We start from the raw sequence: 15871 nt of genomic DNA, 5'->3' as shown, positions 1-15871 counted from the left end.
TGATTGGGTTTTCCTTTTAACTGAGGAGTGAGGTGATATGTTACGATAATCATTAACATTTTCAGACAAACAAGACACATCTGCACTTAAACTGTGCTTAGGAATTTTGTAAGTCTTCAAATTTCCCATCTGAGAATCCTTACTCACAATTTCGCTCCTGAATAATGTAACTAAAGGGTCGCACTGAAACAAAATCCTAGCCTAACACCTTCTTAGTGATAACCATCGAGTAGGCACATGCTTCAGAATTTTCCTGATCTCTGTTTTGTGTAAAGTCTGAAATTCTCTGAACTTTTCTTTCCTCTTTGCACTCCTTTCCAGATAATAAAATATATCAATTACACTCTCATCTACATTTATGGGCAAGCACGCCGCACCCTTCTCGGCAGCAAGATTAATTAGGTGACAAGAGCAGCCTACGATGATTATGTTACTATTTTCCCGCTTCAAACACCCTGCCACAGCAATCTTTAATCCTACCATTACTGGAGCATTATCAGCACCAAGAGTTGGGCATTTTTTTTAATGTAATGCAGAATTCCCGAAAAGTTGAGACCAAAAGATTGGCAATGTTAGCTCCAGTAGCATCCCCTTCTAAATTAGGCACAGAGAGTAGACAACTCTGTATTTCATTGAGTTCAGGCCTAAAAAATGTTACATCAATGGGATATATCTTCAAGTCGCTTTTATTGCTACCATCAGTAGCAAAAGAAAATGCATTCACCTGCAAATGTGATACAATTTTCGCCCTTTCTTCCATGCACATTTCTGTAACGATAGCCGCCGTTTTTGTTCTAGCACACCCATATCGTGTAGCGATTTCCGAATCAGGAAACATTTTGCGAAACAAAGGTCCCGCGTATCGGCACAATTTACAGGCAGGTTATGTTCTACTATAAATGACGTAAATAACGCCTCGGCATTCGTCACAGGATTTACATCTTGGTTTTAACATGAAAAGTTCAGTTTCTGGTTTCTTTCAACACACTGGACACTCTCCTTATGGTTTTTCGTTTGCATATGCTGGAGTATATCGCATTTCCCGCCATGTGCAACTGAAAAATCACACCTACATATAGTACAGAATGTGAATGTTGGTCCCTTTCTGGATTCACTCAAACACGGAAATTCTTCCCTATACGCACTTTTAAACACTGCATCATATTTCTTTTTTGACATTTCAGCCAAAACAAATATTAAGACACAACACGAGCACTTCTTCAGGTCTTGCCCCAGGTAGAACGACTATGGTGTGCTACTTCTGAGGTTAGGTTACTCCAAAGAGAATTTTACTCTCTTGCAAAGAGAATGACTGTATTACAGAACAAAGAGCAGCACATGACTGGCCACCGTGCCCTGTACTGCCATCTGGTATCATTATTAGAACTACTATCGACCAGCCACACTCAGCCATATATCGACAGAACGAGGAAATCTGCAGGAGTTTAAAATAATACGAAAATTAGGGATACTGCTCTGAAAATCGGGAGATCGGACGCGGCGATCGGGAGATCGGGAGGAACGATGAAAAATCGGTAGTCTCCCGCTCAAATCGGGAGACTTGGCACGTCTGTATATATAAATGAAATATGCCATATGGGAATAACTTCGCGTTGTAACAAGCTGAGCGGAGCTGGAAATGAAGCGTGAATGAAGAGTGGAGTGGGTGAGGTTCAAATGAAGTATTGTGAAGGAGGTACGGGGAGAAAGAGAGGAGAGAGGATGGAAAGGAAGCGAGAAGAGAACATGGGGCGGGGGTTATCAAGGCAGGGCTGAGGGATACGGCAATACAGAAGACTGCCTAAGTAAAGTACTGTAAATAGAACGAAAAATCAGATCTTGACTATTTGATTTTATGTTTCTGAAAATGTGAATGAGCAGGTCAAATAGAAAAATCGGTTTTTCGTAAATGTCATTAAGATTATAATTTGGATTAAAATATTGGTCGAAATGTATAAAGCAGTTCTATGATTGTAATTGTTCATGTGTTGTCCTACTGCAGAAAAATTTACTGTATTTCAGGGCATTGACATGTTCCAAGTATCGTTCATGTGTTGTCCTACTGCAGAAAAATGTATTGTATTTCAGGGCATTGACATGTTCCAAGTATCTTATGTGGAAGCTCCTTCCTGTCTGTCCTAAAATTACAGCTGTTGCATTTTATCCTATATACTCCTGATTTTGAAAAGCAATCAGTCTTATTAATAGAAGTTGAGTTGTGTAAGATGGTTGCGTTATTATTGATGATTTTAAAGGGTTTTTAAAAATGTTAGTGATTTTATAAATATCTTCACTGAACGTGAAGGTAGAAAATAAAGTAACTTTAGGTTCTTCTTTTCTCAGAGTGGTTAAAGAGTGATGTTTGTATTAACTGATAATACTTTCAATGAAATAATGTTGTATCCATTAAGTTTAGCAATCATACGAATATTATTCAATTCTTTTTTAAGATCACTTTCATGCATTGGTACGGTAAAGGCTCGATGAATCATACTATTATATGCCGCTCGTTTATGGATTTGGGGATGTGAAGAATCCTGACGAATAGTACAGGCTGTCTGGGTAGGTTTTCTAAAAATATTGTATTTTAAGGAGTTTGGTTGTCTAATGATGGTCAAGTCTCAAAAATGTAATTTAAAACATTGTAAAATTTGTATTGAAAAGGTGGACGTGAATAACATATTATTTAAATAATATTGCTTCCCGAAGCCATAATGATTATTTACTCTCTACATTTCCGGAATTCAAGGCCATTTTGCGTAACTTTCCCCGACATAGCTCCTGTGGCGAAGGTTCTAATTTGTGACAAAGAACAACTTCAGGGCTGGGGAAAATGTGATCGTACTGAGCAGTAATAACAAAAATTATTCACATCGTATTAACACATTTGCTCCCAGCTCCGTCCGCGGGCCATGTGTCTCGCAGCCCAGCGATTTTTAGATGCCGTGCTGACTCAATAGGTAACTTGTAACACACAGCTTTAACTTGGTATTACTCCTATACTATAAACCGTGAGAAGACGACACCAAATATAAGATAAAATAGAATACAAAACTCAAGAATACAAATCTCCGCTTTACACTTACACGAAACAAACCAACAACAAGCATATTTTCAACCGAGAAAAGGGCACGAAGTTTGGAGCATCTGAAGAAGTACTGGGAGGACCACAAAGCCCTAACACGATAGCTGCAGTCGCTTAAGTGCGGCCAGTATCCAGTAATCGGGAGACAGTGGGTTCGAGTCCCACTGTCGGCAGCCTTGAAGATGGTTTTCCGTGGTTTCCCATTTTCACACCAGGCAAATGCCGGGGCTGTACCATAATTAAGGCCACGGCCGCTTCCTTCCAACTCCTAGGCCTTACCTATCCCATCGTCGCCATAAGACCTACCTGTGTCAGTGCGACAAAAAAAAAAACCCCACACAAGCCCTAACAATCCCTTCAAAGAGACCTGGACTAAAGTGATCCTATGCGATCATAAAAGAAGAAGAAGAAACTGTAAAAGTATGAAAATTTCTGCATACCTTCACAAGATGATCTAGTACGATTTAAGTGTGTGATATCTGGTATCACACTGTCCACCATGCAGAGGAATACCACACGTCACTCAGTACCACCAAGATTCACTCACTTTTCCGTTCTTCAGGCACACTCTACTTTTCCGTGTAGGAGTAGGCTACTCACACTTCTCATGTGGGGGGATTTCAACAGAATACGTTCCTTTCTTTTTCCATCAAAACGAAATGGGGGGTCTTTTGCCGGAGCTTTCTTGGGAGGGGCGTGATCGGAAGTGCAGGTAGTAGAGGAAGATATTGAAGCCCTCGAGATAATAGAAACAGCTGGTGAGGGATTTCAATCACGTGAAGCCTCTTCCTGACTTGGAGATATTTTCAGAACAGTGACAATGTGATGTGTTTCGTCAATAAATTTTTGTCGCAGGATTTGATAACGTATGTTTGTGATCAGACAAATCTGTACGCAGAACAGCTAATTAGTACCGTGTCACGCCCATTCACGAAGTATTCAGTAATGCTGGCATGGAAACTAGTTTCAGTGTCAGAACGAAGCCCTTCCTTCGTTTCAATGACAACAGGCAGCACGACATTGCAGATAGGCTCTACAAAATTATTATTATTAGATACAATATTTTCTTCTGTGGGTTTGATTTCTGATACAGTTGGAAGCAGTTGAATAACGTAAAAATTAGCAGGTAGAAAAACACCTTCTCCAGCCACTTACATGTTTTGTGAATGAAGGGATATAATGCAAGGTACTGATCTGCTGTGTCCACCCCATGCATGTTTTCATTATATTCTGCTACGGTTACCGGATTTAGTTTTTTCTTGCCAAATTTAGATTGTGTTTCAACCATTTCAGCAGAAAGCGTTGTTGAAATCATACTTACTGTTTTCTTGTCCTTCCATGCAACAAGTAGAAGGTTCATTTCTCGCCTAAATGTCATCTTACCGTTATTTAATCATTTTTGGTGATCCCTAAATTCTGTGGGTAGGCCCCTGTTTTGACAGATTGTTCCATATATGACAGGGTCTTTCTCCCTTAATCCTTTCGCTAACAGAACACTGTTATAATAATTGTCCACGTAGACTGAATACCCCAAACTTCGGTAGGAGTTTAGAAGCTAAAATACTATATCACGACTGATTCAACTGGCATCATACATTTTCAGTTGGCACATGTATCCACTATATGATTCACAAACCATGTGGACCATTATTCCATATTTCGCAATCTTTCCCGGATTGCAAACACGGAATCGAAGGCGCCCTCTCCAAGCCAGCACTCTTTCATCTAGTGACAGGTTTTTTTTTCTGGCATGTACACTAAAGGAAACTGGTCACGAAGCTGTTCTAGTATTGGCCTAATTTTGTAGAGCCTATCTGCAATGTCGTGCTGCCTGTTGTCATTGAAACGAAGGTAGGGCTTCGTTCTGACACTGAAACTAGTTTCCATGCCAGCATTACTGAATACTTCGTGAATGGGCGTGACACGGTACTAATTAGCTGTTCTGCGTACAGATTTGTCTGATCACAAACATACGTTATCAAATCCTCCGACAAAAATTTATTGACGAAACACATCACATTGTCACTGTTCTGAACTTCTATATTTAAACCTTCATTGGCTACGATCCTTGGTAAAGGGAGATGGTAACTTGGCAATTCGTCAGACACAGCTGGTATGTCATTGTCAGCGCAAAATAAAGAAGTCTCTGCCGCTAGATTTTCACCATCACTTGAATCTAATTCCGGAATGAGATAATAACCCGAATCTTCAGCTTGCAATAACTCGGTCACTTGCTTGAGAGACATACACTCTATAATAAAAAATAAAAAGAGACGACGCACTGGGAAGGCGTTGTTCGATTGTAAGGAAATTACGTATGCAAAGACATTCGGACCGAACATGCAAATGATTCAAGTTTCGTGTCCAATGAATGAATACGGGAGCTCCCGCACATCCAAACTGCGCATGCATCAGATGTATATAAGGCACGATTCTGAAGCGCTTGCTCAAAGTAGCTGTTGCATTCGACTGCGATATCTTAACGTCGGCTGTAAGAATGCACGCCGAAGGATTCGTGCTCATTACAAGCAGATGTCAGAGTTTGAGGGAGGTTGTGCGATCGGATTGAAAGAAGCTCGTTGGTCGAATTGAGCTGTCACTGGATATTTGGGTCGAACTGATGCGGCGATCAGACGATGATGGCAAGCGTGGGTCAGCACTGGCAGGCATCAGCGTCAGGATGGCAGTGGTCGACCGAGGGCCACAACAGCATAGGCAGACAGAGTGACTGTCAGAACAGCTATCACAGCACCGGAGTCATCATCAACGATCCAGCGTGTGACCTGCACACATGTGTCCGCCATGACCATCCACAGACGCCTGAGCGAGAGGAATTTGCGCTCGCGCCCCCCAATACACCGCTTACCAATCACACCTATTCACCGTCAAGTCAGATTACAGTGGTGCCTCACTCGAGCAACGTGTAACTGCACTGACTAGGGACGTATAGTCTTTAATGATGAGTCCTGTTTCCAACGGTGCTCTAACAAAAACTACAGACGTGTTTGGAGACGTCCAGGCCTGCGTAGGGATCATGCCTTGATTATCGCACGCCACACAGCCCCACGACAGGGGGTGATGGTCTGGGGTGCCATATCCTTTGATAGCCGGACCCCTCCGGTAGTCATTCCTGGCACACTGACAACACAGCGGTATGCTGATGACATTCTACGGCTGGTTGTGTTACCGTTCGTTCAGCGTCATCCAGGACTTACTTTCCAACAGGACAATAACCGGCCGCACATGGCACGTGTTTCTATGAACTGTCTTCAAGCTTGCCCTATTCTATCCTTCCTTGGCCAGCTCGGTCGTCTGAACTCTCTCCCATAGAGCACATTTGGGACGTCATGGGAAGGCAATTGCGAACATCCCGGAATGTCGCCGATTTAGCCCAACAGTTGGAGACCATTTGGCATGAAATTCCGCAGGACACCATCCGGGACCTTTACCAGTCCACGCCACGTCGAGTGACAGCTTGCATCCAGGCCAGGGGAGGACCAACACCTTACTGACGTCCACAATTTTTAACGCTCTATCTCTGCAATAAATCATTTCATTGTTTTGCATTTTTGACTGTTTGTTTTTCTATGTCTGTTCCTCACATTCACCGATTTTTATCGTCATCGGAGAATTCCTTCCTGGTGATTCGTTTTTTGTGTTATACAGTGTATATTCTTTACTTGCCCTATATACTCGTTACATCACTCAGCGCCACTTGATTTTCAACTGCGCAGATAAGAGAACTCGAGACTAGTATATGTTTACTTAGATCACAAAGCCCACAACGCAGGAAATTACCTGTAAGCCGTAGTATGTTCATATGCCCGCTATCTACTGGAAAACTGACATTCTGCATCATCTAACGTACTTTTGAATGTACAAAGTTGGCGTGAGTTCAATTCCGACTAAGGTCGGACATGGTATTTTACAAACTTGAAACCTAATCAGATCATGGTCGGATACGGGTGCAATTACGTCAAATATATTTAAACATATGACGTAAATCGGGACTTTGAATTTACGACGTGCCAAACGAGAAATCGTCTTATTTCACTGTATTTTCTTGTATCTGGGTACATTTCGGAAAGCCAGGCTCAGTGGCTCAGACGGTTAAGGTGCTGGCCTTCAGACCCCAAACTGGTAGGTTCGATCCTGGCTCAGTCTAGTGGTATTTAGAGGTGCTCAAACACGTCAGCCTCGTGTCAGTAGATTTACTGGCATGTTAAAGAACACCGGAGGTACTAAATTCTGGCAGCTCGGCGTGTCTGAAAATCGTAAACGTATTAGGGGAACCTAAAGCAAAATAACATTACCATATAATCCCGAATACCACCCATCACCAAATAAGATGCGCACCCTAAATAATACCGCATAATCCCGAATACCACCCGCACTTTTCTCCCCAAAATATTGGTTCTAAATCTTGGGTGCGGGTCGTATTCAAACCGTTCATTCTCGTAAATATTTACTACGTTTACATGGAGTATTGAAATGGATTTGAATATGGTTACAGTACTCAATATACCACACGTAAACGGGCATTCAGGTCTTATTGTGTTTCAATTGCGTTCCAGAAAACACGATTTTTTCACAATATGGTTACAGTGACATGTAAACACGAAATGTAAGGTAATGAAATATGGTAAATCATTATTTTTTTTTTTTTGCTAATGGCTTTACATCGCACCGACACAGATAGGTCTTATGGCGACGATGGGATAGGAAAGGCCTAGGAGTTGGAAGGAAGCGGCCGTGGCCTTAATTAAGGTACAGCCCCAGCATTTGCCTGGTGTGAAAATGGGAAACCACGGAAAACCCTCTTCAGGGCTGCCGATAGTGGGATTCGAACTTACTATCTCCCGGATGCAAGCTCACAGCCGCGCGCCTCTACGTGCACGGCCAACTCGCCCGGTATATGGTAAATCAAAGAATATGGGTAAATATGTGGTAAATATGTGGTAAATATGAAAGCCGCTGCTGCGGATGCTTGATCGTCATTTTGTTTCACAAGTGTTGCTAGCATGCTGGATGCGCGAATAGCTGATCTCGCGGGATATCGTACTTTGCGAGAGTCGAGACTCATGTAACTTTATAGTGAAAATGTTAACATTATTCTACATGCAGCTTGAAATGTTTTCATAATACGAGTGCGGTAAACCTAGGTTAGGTGACGCAGTTTGGCGTAAGAAAATGGAACTGTTTGCCAGAAGCCTCTGGTGTGATACTATTACAATTTTTAAGAATGAAAATGAATATACGTGTTCAGACTATTGGAATTACAAAATACATCCTAATGAGTAAGCTGCTGCTTGGAAAATATCCGCAAAAATGTTTAAACAAACTGATTGTTGTTTAATACCGATTTTAATGTGTTTTTGTGCGAGTTTGGTATCTTTCCCGACTTTTATCGAAAATCATGTATAATGTTATAAGAACCTTAAACTAAAGCGGTTTTGCATTCACTGACAAAAACCTGTTAAAATGAAGCACAAACTGTAACTACAGTACAGTGTGTATGGTAGCTATCTCCTTGTTTTATTGCTCTCACTGTGTAAATAATGTATGATGGTAATTTATGTTAATACAAGCAAAGATCTCTGGAAAAGATGTGCTTTTTACTAAAACCTCGATTTAAGGTAAACCAGTATTAATCTTACGAACACTCCTAAACCAAACCAAACTACAGCCCCAACGGGCTCTTGCCTGCCAAGCAACCACTGGTCAGCCCAAAGGCCTTCAAATTACGAGGCGACGCATGGTCAGTGCAACGAATCATCTCGGCCGTTATTTCTGGCTCTCTAGACCGGGGTCACCATCTCATCATTCGATAGCTCCTCAATTAAAGGTAATCAGGTAGGCTGAGTTGACTTATAACCAGCCCTTATATACATGTAAAAATGCCTGAAATGCCCGGGAATCAAACCAGGGCCCACTGGATCAGGGGCAGGCAACTTAGACCGCGCAACCGGCATCAAACATTAATTACCGGTACGCGAGTTCAAAATCTCGATACTTTATACTCAATTTTACAGGGGAAACTTTGTCAGTTTCCCATGAAAACTTCTTTCAGGTCAGCAACTTTGATTAGCCAAACTCTTTGAAAAATCTAATAACGCCAAGCCAAACAACAATCGGCCAGAAGTAGTTTTAAATTCTCTCATCCAATAAAATAAAGCACATTAGACACATACACGCTCAACATGATGGCGAAATCCCTCCATTTCTTAATCATCCATTGTAACTTGGTCTCCACTATACTGTTCGTAGTCAGTTTCTGGAAATCTTGTACCATGTAAATTAGGCCTACATCGACTTTTAAAGGTTATGCTGAACTCGAGAACATGGTTTTGAATGTGAGTATTGATTCTCAAAAGTTCTCGAATACATTATATTCAATTCTGCCTGTAACTAATCCAATCAAATTGGAAGGAGAAAAATAATCAAAACTTCAGAAATTACGGTCATTCATGACCTTGAGCTGAACTGGAAAGCGCGCTCGCTGCACATGTCAGTACGAGTTGGAAATGATACAAACCATTTAAATGTAACATGCGCAAATAAAACGACTGCGGTTTTTGACATTTTTTTGTAAGGTACAACATCCATTCTGGTCTTGATAACATAGTCGTATACAACAATATTAAAATACTAGTTTCCTGTTATGAAGGAGCAGTTTCGATTCTTGCCTGATTCTGTTACTATACAGTGCCCTGAGGAAAGTACCAAAAACCTCTTCACCAATACAATCGAAAAAAGTAAAAATTTAAAAATTAACCCTGGACATAATGTGGACGTTTTATAAGTGCGAACATTTGACAAAACTCGTTCTCTCTTCAAGTAGAGCTCACAATTAAATTGAAAGAAGCTATATAATGGTTCAATCTTTTCAAAACATGTAGAATTTGAAAAGTAATCTTACATTACTAGTTGATTATAATCGGTACCGGTTTCAACCACTGTTCCAGGTCATCATCAGCCGATATATTAACATATAAAAAACAATGCACAGGAAAATAATAGGTGATGCATAAATTTTCCACTGGTTGTAGTTCATTAAGTATTATAACACTTTTGGCAATAGCACTGCGTGTTGAAAGTTCTTGAAGTCTTGAAGAAATCGAGGATCAATCATATACATGAAGCCTGACGTAAGTTCTTGGAGAGCAGTAAAACTAATTGAACCCGTCACTATATATAATGCTTATTAAGAGAAGGAGGGGGGAAAACATCATCTTTGTTTCTCTCTTTTACTTTTCCACATTGAACTGGGTATTATAAGATCACTTACGGTTCAGATCATTATAACATTTAAATTTATACCTTACGCCACCTCAAGAACTTTTTTTTTTTTTTCTAGTTGTTTTACGTCGCACCGACACAGATAGGTCTTACGGCGACGATGGGACAGGAAAGGGCCAGGAGTGGGAAGGAAGCGGCCGTGGCCTTAATTAAGGTACAGCCTGGTGTGAAAATGGGAAACCACGGAAAACCATCTTCAGGGCTGCCAGCAGTGGGGTTCGAACCTACTATCTCCCGAATACTGGATACTGGCCGCACTTAAGTGACTGCAGCTATCGAGCTCGGTACCTCAAGAACTACCAGAGCTCTTATCTTCAAGAAATCACATGCTGTGTAATTGCATTTCTCAATTGTTCTAATACTGCGCTTTTTAACCCTTTTCTTTTCACAATTGTTTTTTATGTCAACTGTTCTGCATCACCAAACTTCAAGTTTCTGACATATAAGATTTTATAAACCTTACTATATATTTCTATTGTCAAGTATATTATACTGTATTATACGATTTCACACCTAGCAACATTTACAAACTTGATCCTAGAGCTATTTAATTTTTCATTGAGTTCCATAAACATTTATAAACACAGTGCCATTAGCACATATGTTTTACTACTCTCCAAGAACTTATGTCTGGTTTCATTTATATGATTGATCCTTGACCACTTCAAGAATTTTAGAACTTTCAACACGCAGTGATACTGCCAAAAGTGTTATAATACTTCATGAACTACAACTAGTAGAAAATTTATACATCACCTATTATTTTCCTGTGCATCTTTTTTTATATTTTAAGTGACTGGTTGAGGATGACCCGGAACAGTGGTTGAAACTGGTACCGCTTATAATCTCAACTAGTAATGTAACGTTACTTTTCTAATTCTACACGTATTGAAAAGGTTGAACCATTATATAACTTCTTTCAATTTATTTGTGAGCTCGGTTAAATACAGAACATAATGAAATTATTATCTTTAAACAAGTGGAGCTGTTGAAATGCGCTGTCTCTCCTTACAATTCTTGTGGCCTTCTCTGCTTTGTGATTTCTGAAATTCTCTAAACAATACCACACGAATGCGATGCTAAGATGGCTCCTTATGCAAGTTCACCGCCGATCGCCTTTCCAGTACAGTACTTACTCTAATTATTGCAAAGATGCCAAGATCCATAAGTATGCCTTACCCGTCCTTTTGTGATATATACCGTATTTACTCGTGTATTACACCCCTTTTCTTCCCACTTTTACAGTAAAAAATAGTAAAGGGGAGTCCAATATGCACTAACCTCAAAATTTTGTGCAGAGAACACATGACTTCTAGGCTATAAAGATCTATGAATTATACGATTATACGATTATTTAATCAACTTAAAAGGTATTTAAGTTATACTGGCCATTTTCGTCGAAGGGCAGTATTTCTAAACGTAAAAAGACAACAAATGGTGAACACGACTTTTAAGCCTACGGTACACATAAAAGTCTGTTTTAGTTACTCATATCACGTCATTCGTTACATCTTATTAATTCCTCTGGTGGTATTGACATCAGGAAGGGCATACGGCCGTAAAAACTCGCTACGAAGATTCGTCTCAATTCATACTCGACCCCGTAGAAAAAAGGGAAAAGGGTATCATGTTAGCATGCAATTAAATATTGATACAAAAGAACTTAATGTCCAGTCATTTGTCACTGTCAGTTCAGCAGTAGGCCTACCACACAGTAAACTTGATCACTGCTTTCATTTGAATTATCGCCTTGCTCCGCCAACTTCCCTGCCCTGCTACCGGCGTGTCGGCATTCCAAGTAATGCCATCTTCACTGCCATCTCGTCAGTCGCATCAGCCATGCTTCATTCTCTTTGACCAGCCATGCACTGCAATCGAGAGCATACGAGGTCCCATCTTTCTTAACCTTTTAAACATAATTTTGTTCCTGACTATATAGTCTAAACAGTGTGAATCTATTCCCAAATGGCTTCTGGAGATGGTCTCTGATATTCCCAGTTGGTGTATATGTAGCAGAAGCCACTCCTTTTGAATAAAGCCGTGCTGTAGAAGGCATGCTAACCATCAGCTGATAACCAGCGTATATTACGAGTTGTACTTCCGAATGTAATACTTAGTAACTGGAAACATTCTTTTGATAAATGCGGCTGTTGAAACACAGACCCATATATTTAAGTACATTTCATGCTTGTTCTCTATATTTATCACATCAGGATTTACGTAAACAGCTGTCCATGAGATAAGACAGATCACATTGTTTAGGTTAGGTATATTATCGCCCTGAGTGTGCCAAAAGTTCCTCGACAGAAAGAGTAAAAAAATAACAGGAAGATATACTGCATTTATGGTTATCTACAGGTGTGGTGGTAATGCGTTTTATTATCATAATGTTTAATTTCGTACGTTCGTTGTCTCTTTCTTTAAATTAATGCATACACTAGTATGTTTTGTTTGGTGTCTTTGAAAATAATTTAAAGTACGTAGGGACATAAAATTATTAATATTATTTGTTAGGCATACTGGCGAGTAAAACAATCGTTTTAATTGGATAACTATCATCACGTTTTAAACTTACTTCTCTTCAAATATATATCGGTACCTATATTCGCCCGAGTTATGAGATATTAAACTACCATTTTGTTAATGATCTCGCCTGCTGCATAAATAGCAACAACCGCGAATATTTCGCAACTAAGGTAAACTCGTTTCCTCATCCCGAGGTGATACAGCTCTTTTTAGACACACCCCAAGTGGAGGAGAGTTACATGTACCACTTTCACCGCATATCAACCTTCCTGCCATTCATAAATCTCTGGCAGTGCGGTACCGGGAATCGAAGTCAGACTCCCGAGAACAGCAACTAATTGTGCTAACCATTACGCTGATGGACATTATTAACTACAAAACACAGACATATAGCATGACTGATGCAAGCTTGCAATGCGCAGGTCGGACACGAAGTTAGGCCTATTCACCTACTTGTGCGACGTCATCAGAGCTGCAGTAGACCTATGCTATGGAGGCGGACATTTCTTAACCACGAAACACAGATGTACCGCAGGGATTCGGCGTGTTTTCATTGTGTAGGTCGTACGGACAAAACCATTCACAAATTTGTGCGATGTCATCAGAGCTGCAATAAGACTTGTACCGGCTTCGAAGCGGAATCGTTGTTCTTCTCCGACGCATTACGTTGGGAGGTCTTATATGCAAGAAGTTTTTCATTTTCTTCATCTCGAAAAGCCAGGGGGGTCTAATACAAGAGTAAATATGGTAATTTATTGAAAAACACTTGTTCGAGGATTTAGTGTTGATGGGGCTGAAATTTCTGGACAAGTGATCCGGGAAATCATTTCTTCGAGGAACAGATAATGTGGGATTTTTCCAGCATGATTTAATTACGATGCTCTCAGGACCACGTAATTTGAACGCATAATCCGGGAAAACGTAGTTTCCGGGAACGTATAATCGAGGTTCCACAGTATCGTGGCGATTTCCTTATTGGTGAAGGACAATATATATATGGACTGCTATGTGTATGCGAACAGCGTACAACGTACAGTCTGGTGAGAACTGTGTTGCACGTATGTGTAAACTGTAAGGTGTGCACCCACTATTGTTGTACAGTGGATTTGATCGTAAACTGCCTGAGGGTCCAAATGACAGATGCAGGAGTATGTGTAGTGTAAATGTTTTAGCTCATTAAGTGTTAGACTGAATTAGTGTGACTAAACAACAATAACACAGAGAGAGCTAACTAGAGTGATTGTGTGCCTGTGTAATTGTTTAGCCATTAGTGTTAGTTAAGAAATCTTGGAGTAAACGCTAACAGTCTTGTATTTATTTACCTGCTATCTGCCCTACTCGTTACAGTATACATTCTCAGAAATTAGGATTTCTTTATGTGTCTAGTGAACACGTGAAGTGAAGTCCACAGTTATGTTAATCCTTTAAAGAAATGTGTGGCCAATTTTGTTGTGGTAAATAGTAAGTGTGAGCAGCCTACAGTTTCAATAACATGCTTTGCACCTTGAATAAGGTACCTCTCAATTGCAGAACATTATTTTTACAAAAATGCTGTCATAGATTAAAACTAACATTCTTGTATACTTCACAAACAGAAAACTACCATCAAAAATAAATGTGACTGTTTTTGAGGCTTTTGTCTGCAATATATTTTATTCTATCTTTTAACACAGTATGTAAATTCTGCCTCATTTTATGTGTGACATACTACTAAAAATGAATTTGCATCCAATTTCTCAGAAATCTAACAAGTAGATAATATGAAATAGTTGACTAAAATAACAGTGTATCAGAACAGTTATTAGAGAAAAACAGATTTCTACTCAATCAATAATTATGTAAATTAGCAAAAGGAATATGGAAGACTGCTCATGCAGAGGATACTTCAGAATCTTCTAACCTGTGACAGTTGAATGGTTTTATCTTCTTGAAGTGCAGATGTCTGCTCTTCGTCAGAATCGCTACTACTTCCCTGCATCCCTTTTTCCTTTGATAAGTCCAATAAATCTCTTCCAAAGAATGCTTCCTACACAGAATTAATACATTACATTTCAAAGATGAGTATTATATATTACAGATAATTACAAGAGTAAAAACCACTAAATTCCAAATCAAACCTGTAAATAAGATGGATAACTCTCCATAAGCTTATTTCTTGGTCGTCTTCTCTGAGGTTTTCGGCGTGGTTTATCTTCAGGGGTAGTGACTTCAGTTCCACCAGCTACTGGAGGTATGGTTCCAGTTGTTCCAGTAGCTGCTGCACCTTCCTCTTCCTCTTTATCTTTGCAGCGCGTGCCTCGAAGCCTTACAATGAATCCCCCAATACCTAAAAAAAGAATATCCTGTTGTAATTTATTTCAAATTAGTAAATAATTGAGTTTCTTGGATTCATATAAAATGGTCTTTCGTGATGTAACATATAACAAGAATGAGAGCAAAGAACCACTCATCTTCAATGTCTATGACGTGTTCAATGTTAAAGCAAATATTCTTCAGAAGCTTTAATACATACTGTACATTTAATAATAACACAAGCCAAGAAAATGAATGGTCAAAAAAGCTCTTTATCAACATTTGTACTGAACATACAATTTTCCCTGCTGCTGAATTCAGAAATGACTTCCGTTTTTCTCTATCATCCACCATTTTTTTCACAACATGCATAGGTATTTTATTTTCTTTTTGTTATAGATTTTACTTCACAATTATACAGACAGGTCTCATGGCAACGACAGAATAGGATAGGGCTAGGGCTGGGACGGAAATGACCATGGCCTTAATTATGGAATTCCCCTAGCATTTGGCTGGTGTGAGAATGGGAAACCATGGTACACAATCTTCAGGGCTGCCAACAGTGGTCTTCAAACTCATCATCACCATCTTCAAACTCACCTTCTACGAAATGCAAGCCCATAGTTACGTGAACCAAATCACCATGCCAACTCTTATCAGTATAGATAT

General features: G+C 39.9%; 1 protein-coding gene across 1 annotated transcript in view; it reads right to left on the bottom strand.

The window, feature by feature from the left end:
* The window catches only part of LOC136866781 (histone-lysine N-methyltransferase 2C-like), an 811555-nt gene that overhangs the window by 526695 nt on the left and 268989 nt on the right, over positions 1 to 15871 (bottom strand). The window contains 2 exon segments of the mRNA XM_067143888.2: positions 14811 to 14936; positions 15028 to 15236. Of these exon segments, the coding sequence (XP_066999989.2) occupies positions 14811 to 14936; positions 15028 to 15236 (335 nt within the window).

This window comes from Anabrus simplex, chromosome 3, assembly GCF_040414725.1.
Source record: "Anabrus simplex isolate iqAnaSimp1 chromosome 3, ASM4041472v1, whole genome shotgun sequence".
Taxonomy (NCBI): domain Eukaryota; kingdom Metazoa; phylum Arthropoda; class Insecta; order Orthoptera; family Tettigoniidae; genus Anabrus; species Anabrus simplex.
The sequence above is the reverse complement of the archived record's forward strand: the minus strand, read 5'-3'. Positions and strand labels throughout refer to the sequence as shown.